General features: G+C 37.8%; 1 protein-coding gene across 2 annotated transcripts in view; it reads right to left on the reverse strand.

The window, feature by feature from the left end:
• The window catches only part of Lrp2 (LDL receptor related protein 2), a 192,046-nt gene that overhangs the window by 138,038 nt on the left and 39,053 nt on the right, over positions 1-14,955 (reverse strand). For both annotated transcript variants that reach the window (XM_047547019.1, XM_047547018.1), the window contains exon 4: positions 11,516-11,632. In XM_047547019.1, coding sequence (XP_047402975.1) covers positions 11,516-11,632 — 117 coding nt within the window. The remainder of the gene's footprint in view (positions 1-11,515; positions 11,633-14,955) is intronic.

The following is a 14,955-nucleotide window of genomic DNA, read 5'->3' on the forward strand; positions in this document are numbered from 1 at the left end:
AAAAAAAAAAAAACTCACTGAAGCCGACAGTGAACACCAACCTCCTACTGTTTATGAGAAGGAATGGCCACAGAAGTTGCTGTTATGCTACATGGGTAAAGATTAGAAGGGTCCTATGATCTGAATCAGTGGTAGTAACAATGAACAAGGTTCCCCCATGAAGTAGGTGTCCTGATCCATGATCACCACATCCACCTGCTACTGAGTAAGAGGGGAATGCCCATCACAAACCAGGAGAATTGGAGAAAGAAAGTACAAATCTGTTAGGGGTTGTACCATAGATGCCAATCTGAGTGTTTTCAACTTGGCTACTTGGGGTGAAAAAAGGGGGAAAGAAAGATATTCCTACACTGACTGATATTAGTATGTCTGATCACTCGAGGTCCAAGTTGGCATAATCTGCAAACCTTTCAATCTCTAAAGAAGATATTTGCCAGGCAAGGTGGTACATGCCTATAATCCCAGTGGCTCAGGAGGATCACAAGTTCAAAGCCAGACTCAGCAACTTAGTGAGGCCCTAAGCAATTCAGTAAGACCCTATCTCTAAATAAAATATAAAAAAGGGCTGGGGATGTGGCTCAGTGGTCAAGTGCCTCTGAGTTCAATCCCTTGTACTGAAAAAAAAAAAAAAATGGTGTCCATCAATATGTTTTCAGAAAGTCCTCAAACAAAGAAGGTAAGTATTCAGCATCTTGTCACTCCATGTGCCCTGGAACATAAATGCCAGCATATTGCTCTGAAGAAACAGTGTACTAAAAAAGATAAGAGGCTGCAGAATATGCTGAACTTTTGGCCAAGAGACTAAAAGAGGCCAAAGAAAAATGCCAGGAAAAAATTTCTGAGAGACTCAGGCTGTCCTCTCTGATTCTGAGTCCAGTCAAATAAAACTTTGGGTGTAATAAATAAATAAGATCAATCCTCAGGGGGAGAAAATGGAAGGCATGTTTAAATAGCTGTTTGAAGTTCTAAATTTTTCTGAACTTTGTTTTATTTAATAATCCAAAAATGAGTTAGTACCTAAAGTTACTGCTGTCTTTCCATCACTAAGATAGTATGTTTTGTAAAAGTGCCTTTAAATGGTTCAGACAACTCTGTTTACTAATTCTGTCTTCAAGAGATGCAAAAGGCCAGGTGAGGCCAGCAAGCAATTCCCTCCCCACCATGTACCAGATAGCTCCTGGTGTCAGTGTGTTATCTAGCCTTTTAAGAGCAGCAGCAAACAGAAGGGGAAAAAAAAAAAGAAATCTTTAAAAACTCAGCTCTTTGCAACAGATAAGCTATCTGTCAAAAGGAAGATGTATTTGAACTGGGACTGTACCACACATTTGGTGATTATTATGGATATGAGGGATCTGGGAAAAATATATTAGGCAGGTCTCTTGTTTTCTCTGTCCTGCTTTTTGAAAGTCAGTGCCATAAAACTGAAAGACAAAGAACAAAACCAGTACAGACTGACAGTGCTCATGCCCCCAAACAACCGGGCCAGCTTGATGTCATCAGGGAGGGTACTGTGTTGGCCAAAGGTCAGCAGTTCGACAAACAGCTTTATCTCCATCCATGCTGATAATGAATCTCTCTCAATCAGCAGAGGACCCTCTCAACCCCTGCACACCTTCTGGTCTTTTTATGTGTAGATAACCTAAGGTATATGCCCACAGGAAGGACTGTTCAATGCTCTCAGACTCACTAACTATAGAAAATACTTGGAAATATGTTTCCAAATGGTTTTCTCCTTTGGAGACCTACACAAAGGGAACAGGATTTTGCTCTGAGAAAAGAAAGAAATGAACAGATCCTACTTCTCATGCTGAAGACATTCATTAATGAGTTTCAATATACTCCAGGAAACAGGAAGTCACAATCCTTTGAGTTTCCCATTGGGAGATATCTAAAAATCTTATTTTTTTGTTTTATATGCTTGGCAAGACTGAGGCTGATCCTATAAACTTTTTCCCATGGAGCAAATCCATTAAGGGGCTGAAATGTCCTACAGAATTCTAAATATGGGGAAAGTGCAACGTGAGAGGACACCACATACAAGAACACAAAGGAACTCTTCCTTCTGAGCTTTATTTAACGGAGAGATTAACAAGTGCCTATTAACTAATGTCCAGACGTTTAGTTTATCTGACACAAAAATGTGAGAACACCCTTTTCCCACCACCCCTTGCTTCTCTCTTCTAGTTACTTTCTCCTAGTTCCAAATGATACATGCTCAGGTTTGCCCACCCCTCACCAAATGAAGAGCTGCCCCAAAATATGCCTAGAAGATTGATACTTGAAGATTTGTGAAATGTTTTCTGTCAATAATTTAATTCAGAGTAAGAAAGTTTCAAGCTATACTTCTGTTTATAAAATCAAGAAAGATGACGTGGAAATGTAGTCTGAGGACCTGAGAAACTTCCCACAATGTAAATCATTTACAGTAGATCAAGATATAAATATAAGGTGCTATTCTTTAAAATTATCTTGTCAGGGAGAATGTACATATATCCTATTTTTACAATTTGACAAATTGGCCAAAAAGAATATAGAAAATAAGGCAAACAGATTATAAAGGAAGAGAGGGCAGATGGGCATGGTGGCACATGCCTGTAATCCCAGCCTCCTAGGGAGACTGAAACAGAAGAATCACAAGTTGAAGGTCAGCCTAGGCAACATAGCAAGATCCCGTCTCAAAATAAAAATAAAGTGATCTTGGGACATAGCTCAGTGGTAGAGTACCCCTGGGTCCAATCCCCAGTACCACAAGAAAAGAAAGGAAGAAAGAAGGAAAGAAGGAAGGGGAAGGCATCTTAAATGTAGATTAAAAAACTTGAGCCCAAGATTGAAAAAAAAAAAAACAAGACATTATTGATTTAAGTGCAGCCCTGACACCTGGGATTTCTCAAGGTTGCAGAGTCATCCTTTTAACCCTGTTTCTTACTCTGGCTCTAAGGCAGGCTAATCCAGTCAAAGTAATGATTTTCCAGAAGAAGTTACTAGTTGGACTGCCAGCATGTAGTTGTGAGTACCACCCACAAAGTTAAATAAGCAACACCACCACCATCATCATCATCGTCATCACTGGTAACACATACTAAACACTGTGTAACACAAACATGTTCAAGTACTCGATATGTATGAACTTACTTCACTCTTAGAACTACCCCATGAGGTGAACACTTTGATTTCTCCCATTTTCTACACAGGGGGCCTTCAAAAATAATTTGAAGTTACTTTCAATTAAATACATATATATACATACATGTGTGTATATATAACATATAAATACATGAAATCAGATTTTTTAAATGGAAATAGAAAATCAACACCTTGGAAAAAGAAAGAAAATATGGTCGTCCCAAGGACTGGCAGAATTGCACTCACAGGTCCATTTTGGTCTGAACCACTTTAAGGAAACTAAAGTCAAAAAGGGAAACACAAGAAGTTATCAAGGTTTCCTTATCCTCCTCCCTTTGTAGTAGCCAGGTCTTAAGCCCCAAATTCCTATCTAGTCTCTATCAGTTGGGACCTGATCTTAGAAATGTGCCTGAGCAGGGGCTCCAAGGTCTCTGGATCTGCAGCCCCTCCATCTTCCCATACACAGGGCTATCACCAAAAATACAGAGCAGATAATGATAGAGTACTAAATTCCTTCAAAATAAGTTTTTAAAAAATCTCATACAAGCTCTAATCAGGAGTAAACAAGAAACAAGATGGAAAATTGGACATCAAAAGCTCCAGAGAACTGTGCAAAGTAAGAGGCCTTGTCACGGGTGAACAAACATGTATACGGTGCACTATATTCAGTGACACTGGTTCTACACAGGAGATATAGGCCCACATGTTTTCACTCAGGACCACAAAATACTTTGGTTGTTGTCCCTATCTCTTCCTTAACGATTATTTCCAGTGACCAACTGGGCAGAATATACAGGCAAAGCCTAGTCAAAGAGACAGGAAGACTAACTGCACTCCAGGATTATGGGAGGCCACATTCCAGTCACATTCAATAGCACTGTCCCTCTGCTGGGAACTTAGACCAAGATAATTGAATAGTCATCAGCAAATCCTTGTGGGGTGAATGTCGATAAACCAGGAACCAGTTATTCCTCTGAGCACAGCCTGCCTTAGTTAGAATTCTACTCTACTGAAGATATGGCTATTGAAATCTGACTTCCTGGTTACTTTGAATAAAGAAGTAAATGACAAGCAAAGTAGAAATTTCCACAGCCTTTCTTAAACATTTCATTCAAAAGTAATTTTTGCACATCTGTAGGTGAGCTAAATACTAGATAAAGCAATGAAAATCCCTGCTCTTGTGGAACTTACTCTCTGTTTGGAAGAAAGGAATAATGGACATTCAAGCAAATGTGGCATAGAAAAAAGTTACAAAAATAAAGCAGAGAAAAATAATAAAAAGTGACAGTGGAAAGCAGCTCTGTGAGGTGATATTTGAACAAGAACCATTAGGTTCAGCAAAATGGCAGTCAGTAAAGAATCACAAGAATGTTTTTAGAGGATTGGTGGACATACAGGACCACTTTCAGTAGCCTCAAGAAAGAAAGAAGGAGAGTAAATAGAAACAGTCATTAAAGACCCTTCCACACCACATTTTTGTAAAATGGAGCACAGAAATTGGGCAACAGCTGAGAGAGATCCTAGAGTCTTTTTCAAGACAGGAAATATTTACAGAGCACTTGGATGATGGAGACTAAAGAGATTCTTCTCTTTTTCATCAAGGTCTTGGGCTCTAAATCCTATTTCAACTACGAGAACACTGCAAAGGTACACCCGTGCTGTGACATGTAAGATGAAGTCACTGGAGCAAGGCTCGACAGGCAGTCAAAAATCTGGAACTGACTTGAAAGGACGTGCTCTTCAGGAGCCCTCATGTCCACAGAACCATTACCATCTTCATCTCTCCCTCCAACTGTTCCCCAGTTGGAGTTTCAGCAGTTGGATATACAAAGGAAAATGTTTAAATCCTAAAGAACAGAAAGTCAATAGAAATAAAACTTGAGGAACAAAGCGGCCCCAGTTGCAGGCAGACCCAACACTGCTGATTACCAGCAAGAAAGCCTTCATTGTAGCAGGGATTGTACCATTTCTTTGGCATTCCTAAGTAACAAAGGAGAAGTGCTGCAAACCCACGATAATTAGCGATAGTTTTACACCAAAATCGTTCTAATATGGTACTCAATAAAACAAAATAATCTTTTTACTTCACTGAAAAGAAGACTGTAGTATTTTTGAGCAACCCAAAGTCACTTCAATATATTAATTGAATGACCCATAATTGCTGCATTGTTCTGATGTTTATCTTAGACTCTGCATGAGTGGTTTTTCCTTGATGCTAATCCCATTAGAAGTAAAATGGACTGCAGTTTTGAATCTGTTCCTTAAAAAAAAAATTTAATGGACAAGTTGTTGAATATCAGATGCCCGATGACCAGATTGAATAATTAAATAACAGGGGGGGAAATGAGTTTTTATCTGTTTCACAGATATAAATATGGACTTAGATAGAGATATACACACATATAAATATATATATACAAACATATTCAGAAATGTTTCACAAGCTGTAGAATATTCTTAAGCATCTAAGAATATAGCAGGTGAAAAGATAGATGATAAGAATCTCTCATACCATTCTAAATTTATTTTAAGGTAATCTTTTTACTAGGACCCTAATACCCTTGCCTTTCTCACCATCTCATCCATTTTCTTAGCTCCCCTCTCCCTACCTCCCTGAGAAGGCTCACACACTATTCTTTGTTCTGGAAAGGAATGCCTGGAATGGACACAAGTTGCTCTGTCTTGGAGCCCACTGTCTTGATTTTAGAAGCTTGAAAAAGTAGGCTCTATAACCCAAGGTCTAGTCTAACAGGCAGGGCTATGAGTTCCAGGGATAGGTTTCCTGATTCTTTCAAATATTGGGTAGCAGGGCACAGAATTAAGTTCTTCCTTGGAGTTTTCCCAACATCCATCACTGTAAGTGGTTTCCAGGTGCCAAATATATTTAGACCCATCCCTTCAGAAAATCTTATTTCTGAGAAGGAAAAAAGTCAGATCCAAAGGCTGATACTACATTTCTAGAGAAGTAATGGTTCCTATGCATCACGACCGTGGAAACAATAGAACAAAAAATGATTTTTGGTCAAGTCTCATTTGATCCTTGATCATATGGGAAATAATCTAATGACAGCTGCCAAATGTCTAAAGTGACATTTAAAATTATCTAAACACCACTATGAGTACATAAATCTCAGCAATTACCGTTGATGGCTGCCAACATCACAAAGAGAAGGCAGGAAGCATCGTGTGCCCCCTGATGGAAATACACACCTTTATACACAAAGTATTCTCACCTTGATGAACCATCTCTGCCCTGCCTCTGATTTACAGGTTCAATCCTCTAGATTAGTCTTTTTCAATTGAAGTAGTAAGAGGGTGATTTTTGCTCGCAGAGGATGTTTGACAAAATTTGAGGACATTTTTAGTTGTCACAACAGGGAGGTGCTGATGACTTCAAGTACACAGAGGCCAGGGATACTACTGACATTCCATAATGCACAAGACAGTCCAGCACAATAAAAATTTATCTGGTCCTAAATGTCATTAGTGCTGCAGTTGAGAAACCCTGCTTCAGATCTAGGTAATTTCCAGAAAATACAAGAGAGAGAAGAACATGTTAAAGGACATTGGAGGATGAAATAAGCAATATTCAGACTATGGAAAACACCTTGCCAAGTGACCTGTTTTGCTTTGTTTTCACCAAATAAATTGGAAAGAGTGAAGAACAGAAATAGAAGGAAAACGTACAAATTGAAAGTCTGAAGATATATATCAACTAACTCCTATATAAATATTTTATTTGGATTCTGAATTAAGTAATCAAACTGTTAAAATAATAGCAAGAACGATTTGGAGAATTTTTTTTTTTTTTTTTTTTTTTAGTTGCCAATGGACCTATATCTTACTTATTTATATGTGGTGCTGAGAATCGAACCCAGTGAGTTGCACATGCCAGGCAAGTGCTCTACCACTGAACTACAACCCCAACCCCGGATAACTTTTTAAACTGACTAATTACCTAATTATTTTAAAGAACAGTTGCTTCCATTTTTTAGGTATGATAATGATATAATGTGTTTTAGTCTATGTTTATTGTAGAGATAATTACCAAAATATTAACAGATTAAACAATCCTGAGAATTGCTTCAAAATAATAGGGGGTAAGGAGAATAAATATATGTAGGTAAAATGAGATTATTCATGAATTGGTAACTGCTATAACTGAACAATAAGTAAAAAGAGATTCACTATACAATTCACTCTGCTTTCATAGGTTAATAACCTCCACTATAAAATGTTTAAGCAATAATTTGTTTAAATAGCTACGTAATTTCCAGGCAAACTATTTTATAAATGTTTATTGTTAAATAGAAGTATTCTAAGAGCATGCAGCACACACAGTTTAAATGTAGGTTAAAAGCACAGCTCCTCTGCCCTTGCTTCTTGGTAATGTTTATAATCTCCACAAAGCAGGAGGTCACACCTGCCAATGTGAAAAGTGCATAGGATAGTGACTGGAGTTTAGTGAATGGCAATCCCTTTTCTCACTTTCCACAAGAACTTCAAATGGAGAAAACAAAATAGGGTATATACTGCCCCTCCATCATACTGCCACTATTCATTTCCTTCTGTTTATATCCGGCTATGGTCAGATCAAAGCACTAATGAGGAAGTATGAAGATTCTTTTCTTAATTTCCTCTGATGTAGGAGGGTTTTTAACACTCCTCCACAAATTAAAAAAAAAAAAAATAGCAACAAATAAATTAGATAGAGGGAAATAGGAAAGAAGACCTGATTACAAAACCCCCTTACATGAGCCAGGCATGGTGGCACATGCCTATAAACCTAGCCAGGATTATCCCTAAGGAGGCTGAAGCAGGAGGGTCACAAGTTCAAGGCTGGCCTCAGCAATTTAGCAAGAACTTGTCTCAAAAAATATAAAGGGCTGGATGTAGCTTAGTGGTAAGTGCCCCTATGTTCAATCCCCAGTACCACAGTGGGGTAAAAAAAAAAAAAACAGTGTTACGTAAGATTTGTTTTAGAGTCATGATGTATCCTGAAAAGTTCGTGACATATCATTCCAGAAAGAACAAGCTATAAATTGGATGTTTTTTCTTAACAAATCCTTATTTCACCAATTACTTGTACTGAATTTTTTTAATAAAAATGTTTGATTAAAAATTCCTGCTTGGATATTTTCTAAAGCTCTCCTCCTCCTTCCCTTCATTCCTTTTATCAGGGCTACTTGCATGCTCATATCCTGCCAGGCTTTTTCCAGACGGTCCATTGGCAAACTTGTGAAGCAGTTGTACTAGCAACTTTAGACTTGGCTGCAGGGTGCTCATGGAAAACGTCCAAACCGTCTGTTTCAGCTGCCTTTTATTTTCCCCAAAGTAGCATTTCCATTGCATTTGCAATAAGGCACTCATTTTTATCCACTTGCAAATAAGGGATAAAGATACAGGCTGTTGGCTGGTGACACAAGCCTCTGGTAGTCTTTTAAACTCTCATAAGGGAGGACTCTCCTCTTCTGTCCTTCACGCGGAGCAGTCTCTAGACTTGAAACCAGAAGATGAGCCAAGCATTAGCTCTGCCACACAATCTTGGATGAGCCAGTCTATATCCTTCCAAGTTTTCATTTCTTTATTCATAGAGAATAAATTAATGCCTGCCTTACTGTTCTCACTAAGGAACCTAATAATAATAATAATGTATATAATGCTCTGAAATTTACAAAATGTTGCAACATAAATGATTTATCACCTTAATTAATCAAAAATATTTTCTTCACCTGTCTCAGTGAAAGACCTAGTGTTTACTTCACAACGTAGTGAGAGTCCTTGACTTGTGAGCTGACTGTACTATGGCACCCAGATGCACGACCATCTCTAAAGCTGCCAGTGTTAGATCTAAATGCTCTGCATAATTTCCACAAGTGAAGGGAAATTCAAATTGGAGGTACCATAATCTCTTTCAAAAGAGAACATTTACAATGTAAATTATTCCAGAATATACACGTACCAGGAATTCTGCTAGAAAATGAACAGACAAATAGCACAGACCCTTCTCTCAAAATAAATAAATAAATAAATAAGTGAAATAAAATAAAGAACATTCAAAGGAAGAAAAACTGGAGAAGTATTGTTTTTAAAATTGTCAAAGCACCGGGCTTCAGGTGTAGCTCAGTGGTAGAGCACTTGCGTGGCCTACATAAGGCCCTGGGTTTGATCCCCAGCATTGCAAAACAAAATGAAATAAAACTATAAAAGAGTGGTAATGGTATATATTCAGCATGAACCTGGACTTATAAAAGTATAGGAATTAGCTACTGTGTCACTCTTTTTTATTTTTTTGTATGATGATGGAGATCGAACCCAGGCACAGGTCTTTCCATTTCACAAATACAAATATTTTTCCTCCATTAACAGAACAATTTGAGTAGTACAAAGAACAGAAGCAACATGCTCATTTAGGTAAGCTCCCACCCCGTACAGGGCACCATGTTGGAAAGATTAGGGGGAAAAAAATTATAGAAAATAGACCTTTCATTAAGAGTGCATAAAATATACCACCTGGCTCAAAGAAACAGACTTACAGACAGCCCAGAGAACTAAAATTAAATCAAAATTATCAAACAGTGGAGGTGGTATTCCATGAGAACAGGCTAAAACTTAAACCTTAAATTCGTTGGAGACATAAATAACTGAGAAGAGTTTGATCAAAGTTTCTAAGATACACAAAATCTGTTCACCAGTTCTTAGAAAACTAGATGTTATGGTTTAGATATGAGGTGCCTACCAATAGCTCATGTGTGAAACAATACAAGAATTTTCAGAAGTGAAATGACTAGATCATGAGAGATGTAACCGCATCAGTGGATTAATCCACTGATGTGAATCAACTGTAAGGAGGTAGGGTATGCCTGCAGGAAGTCGGTCATTGGGGGTGTGCTTTTGGGGTTTATATTTTGTCCCTGGTGAGCAGAGCTTTTTCTGCTTCCTGATTGCCATGTTCTGAGCTGCCTTCCTCCACCACACCCTTCTTCCCTAAGGTTCTGCCTCATTCCGACCCAGAGCTATGGAGTCAGCAGACCATGGACTGAACCTCTGAAACAGTGAGCCAAAATAAAATTTCCTCCTGTTTGTTGTTTGTCAGACCTTTTGGACACAGTGACCAAAAAAAAAAGCTTCCTCAAAGATTTAAACATAAATTTAAGAGCAAAACAAAGGAAGTATCCCCATGCAGCATGCGATAAACTTAAGAAACACAGTAGTATACTAAAAATAATGTCAGGAAGAAACATAAAAACTCAAGGAAGTTATACATAAATGGTAGACTTTTAAGAGAAACTGGGTACTTCTAAGGTTAAAGACAGAATTAGATGGACTATAAAACTGACACAAGGCCAAGTACTGTAGTACAACTACAATCCCAGCCTCTCAGAAGGTTGAGGTACAAGGATTGAAAGTTTAAGGTCAACCTGGGCAATTTAATCAGACTGACTCAAATAAAAAAATTTTTTAAATTAAAAAATAGGCCTGAGAAAGTAGCTCAGAGACACAGTACTTGCCTAGCATGTGAAATGCCTTGGGTTTGATCCCCAGAATCACACACACAAAAAATAAAAATAAAAATAAAAACGTCTGACCCAGTAGCTAATTCCTATATTTTTATATTCGTTTTAACAGTTTGATAGAAACTCAAGAGAGACAGATTACTCTTATTTGTCAGTACATAATGCAACATGTCCGTATTTTCTTGGTTTAGTTATGGTAATAACTATGTATTGCACTCAGAATATTGTGATTTATATGCCTTATCTTATGGCAATCAGTTATAAACTAATATAATATATTGCCATTATAGGGAAAACCATTATCTTTCCTTCTTTCTTTCTTCTTTTTTTTTTTTTTTTTTTTGAGGGGGTTTAGGGAGAAGTGCTGGGGATGGAGCCCAGGGCCTTACCCACACTAGATAAGCACTCTACCACTGAGCCACACTCCAGCCCAGGAAAGCCATTTTCAGAATGTAACACTTTCCAAAGAAAAACTGAAAAATGTGATCTCCACAAAAGCAGAAAAATTAATGATAAATTTTAACCACAAACTTTCCATAGCAGTATAATAAAAGTTAAAATTGACCAACCTATATTTTGCACTCAGCATATTCAATCATCTTTTTAGATTCTATGTTAATGTTAAAAGTTTCCTACTTCAAAACATGAAAAAACTTGATGTGCTAAGTAAGGCAGGACAAACTTAGAACGTCTAGTTAAAAATAGACTCCTATCAGAACATCACCTCTAATCCACAAAAGAATCTGCCAAGAGATTTCAACAACAAGAGGAGTATTGTAGGCATTTCTGTCCATCAACGAATCTAACAAATTGATTAAAATACCAAAGGGACAAGGGTGAAACTAAATACAGTGCAAAGACTGAAACAGACTCACGGCAGTCTCTCTCGTCAGTTCCATCTGAGCAGTCTCTGACATGGTCGCACCTGTATTCCCTCGGAACACACTGACCGTTGGAGCACGTGAGCTGATGGCTTGAGCATGTTCTCCCAGCTGTGAAGAGGAAAGATAGCACTTAATTTACCATCACAGACTGACACAAACTAACCTATTGATAGTTCCCAAATATGAATGAGGATATTGGAAAGCAGAGCATATACTAAACATAAAGTTCACAGGAACACAAGACCAAGTACCCTGCTACCACCAAACTAAGCATACCCTGCAACAGCAAAGATATTATATTGTCAAAATGCCCTAAGAATAGTATGGACACTCCAGCATGCTAGGGTAGACCATTGCATGATCAACCTGTGTTGAAACTACAATGTACACTGAAAAGATAATATGGTAAGGCTGATGAATGAAATAAGACATAGGGATTAAGCAAGGATTGGTAAACACTCCTCCCCACTTGAAATCCTTTTTTAAACAAGGCAATATGTCAAAGAATTAACAGGGGTTATTCCTGAATGGTGGCAATATGAGTGATTTTATGTTTTTTTTTCTTTATAGCTTCCTTTGTTTGTAAACTGTCTACATTAGCCATGTGTCAATTTTATAAACAGAAAAAAAAAATATTTAGTTTGATTTTATCCTATGTTGATGAGTTCAGGTAAAAGCAGGGCATCAGCAGTTTATCAAGTGAGTCTCTGGACAAAACATAAAATGGAATGATTGTTGCCTGCAAGCATGAGTGAAAGGTGTTCTGTAGCTCTGAGGCAGGAATTGCCTAGACTTGGTAACATTATCTTACCATGTGATGTTTTTTTTGATTGTCCACATAAAAAGGGAAACATTTGAGAAACATGATTGTCTAAAAAATATATAATCCTCTACTGAAGAAAGAGGTTTTCACCTGAATTTTACAGAGTTTCTTATATTTCTGTATGGTTAAGATACTTAGGTTCAGCAAAACTCGGTTTTCTGGGGGAAAAACAAGTATATGTTAAGGGATGTGCCATCAAAACTTTTAGGAAAACCTTTTTAAGAGATAAGAAGAAAAATGACAACTTTAAAATTTATACTTGAAATTTCAAACATCCAGATTATCATGTATATTTTTTAAAAACCCTTTGCCATGCTTAATTGATTTTATCTTTCTTGTCACTTTGTTCCCTCCTTCGGTTTGCTTTATCATGAATGTGTCATGTAATTCTTGAATAGGAAATAAAAATTTTTAGTCTGCCTATTTCTGAAATGCTTATAGATTTCATATTTTCTCCCAGCGCTGAATATATGCAGATAAAATTTTACTTTTATTAATAAGGTCAGAATAGACTCTTCTAGAAGGCACTTCAATGTCTGAATTCTGCCCATGACAGAAACACTATTTAACTTGAATAAGGTTTAAAAGATTATATTTCCACATAATTTACTTAAGTATATATTTCCAATTGTCACATAAAATTAAAGAGAGTCTTTGATTCCTGAAAAGTAAGTCATGAGTGGTCTTAAAGTATGAAAAGAAACTAAAGCAGGTGCCAATGTTATGTTAATGTTAATGATCATGGCTTTCTTCTTAAAATCAACCCCAAATAATGCTATATTTTGTACTTAAGGTTTAAACAGTTTGAGGAAGTAATTAGAAGCTCATTAAATGTAGAGAAATGACAGATAAAATTACATAATTCCATCAACTGATCTAATGCTTTATTCATTCATTACACAAACATCTATTGAGGGCCTACTAGGTGCCACCAAGTTCACCCACCATGAGAATCTAAAGATGAATAAGGCACAATCCCTACCTTTAAAGAGTGCATTGTTTTCTGGGGGAGTCTTTTAAGAAAATTAGGAAATAATCATGGAAGCAAATCGCAGGCACACAGCAGCAATAGAAGCATCACAGAGGGGTACCATATTCACCCTGGGACAGGAGCATGTACTGTGATAGTTTCCTTGAGAAAGGGACACTTCTGCTGGGTTTAAAAAGGAGAAATAGCAATGAACTAGATCAAAAGGAAACAAGAACTGTCTAGCAATGAGTAATCAGGCAGAAGGAATGGAGGCAAAAGGCGGGAACAAGGAACTGCAAGTGTGGCTGTGCCTCAGATGGACATTTCCAAGCAGGAATTGCAAGTGATGGACATGGAGAAACAAACACCAGTCACATCTTGGAGGCCAGGATGAACCCTGTTAGGGAGTTGGAACTTTTTCCAGGAGGTGATGGAGAGCTGGCAAAGGGTTTTGGTTAGATCTTTTCAGCATCAGTGTTGGGGAGAGCCTGAGAGGGCACAGGACCGGAGGCAGGGAGGTCAATCCAAGGCTGCTGCAGTCACCCAGGTGAGAGATGCTGACAGTGAGTGGTCACATAATGGGAAAAAAAGCAAAACTTTAGAAATGTTTATAAGGTAAATTAGTCAGAAGTTAGTGAAGGAGAGGAAAGAATCGAGAATAACTTCCAAGTTTCTAACATGGTCACCAAGGGGATTGTGATAACCTTTCCATGGGAATTGATTACATCTTTCATGTCATTTACACAAATTATTTTTATGTAATAAAACACTTACATTATGAAACATATTTCATGAAATCTAGGTTAACAAGTAAAAGAGCCCCAATTGGGATATTTTTGTTAGTTTGCAACTAATTTGTATTTTTTGCCAGTACCTCCTAGTGGGCTAAAATTTAGTTTCTATTAATAAAGACAGGCCAGCAAACATGGTAGGAAAAGTCAGTTTGGGGGAGAAGACAACTGGTCACAGTTGAGGCACCTTGTGTTTGATGCACCTTGGAGATATCCAAAAAGTGGTTGCATCCACAAGACTAAAGTGTGGGCACAGATTTGGATCTCATCAACCTACAGAGGTAACTAAAAATCATGAGCCTGATGAGATTATAGTGGGGCCAATTCAGGAATGCTGCCATTGCCACAGTCCGGCCATTGCTAATACTTTCTTCCCTGTTGTAGCCATATCATGGGCTGCAGTAGTACTTCAGTCACACTGAAGTAACTACCAACAATGCCTCCAAGGAACCCACGCACTAGCTCCTGCTTCCCTAGCCACAAAGAAGAGCGTTTAATACTGGGGGCAAAGAGGTGAACGTTCTGAATGCAAAGGGTGCCCCTGGAGCACTCCAACCACACAAATGAAGGCCTCCACCTGTACATACCCACAAATATTTTGCTTCTTACTTGAACATAGCATAAACCAAATTAAAGATTGGGAACCTATTCCAGTTCCAAATTGCTGGGGTATATTTATAAGTCATTGGAACATTCACTGTTTTCAATATCGCTCACACTCTGAATTGCTGGCATACATTCCCGGGTCATTTAACATCCAGCTCAGTATTTACATATAAAGAATCATCACAGTGTGTATAACTTATCTGTGACAGGTTAAATTTTAAGTGTCCAAAGAACCAAAACA

This window comes from Sciurus carolinensis, chromosome 3, assembly GCF_902686445.1.
Source record: "Sciurus carolinensis chromosome 3, mSciCar1.2, whole genome shotgun sequence".
NCBI lineage: Eukaryota > Metazoa > Chordata > Mammalia > Rodentia > Sciuridae > Sciurus > Sciurus carolinensis.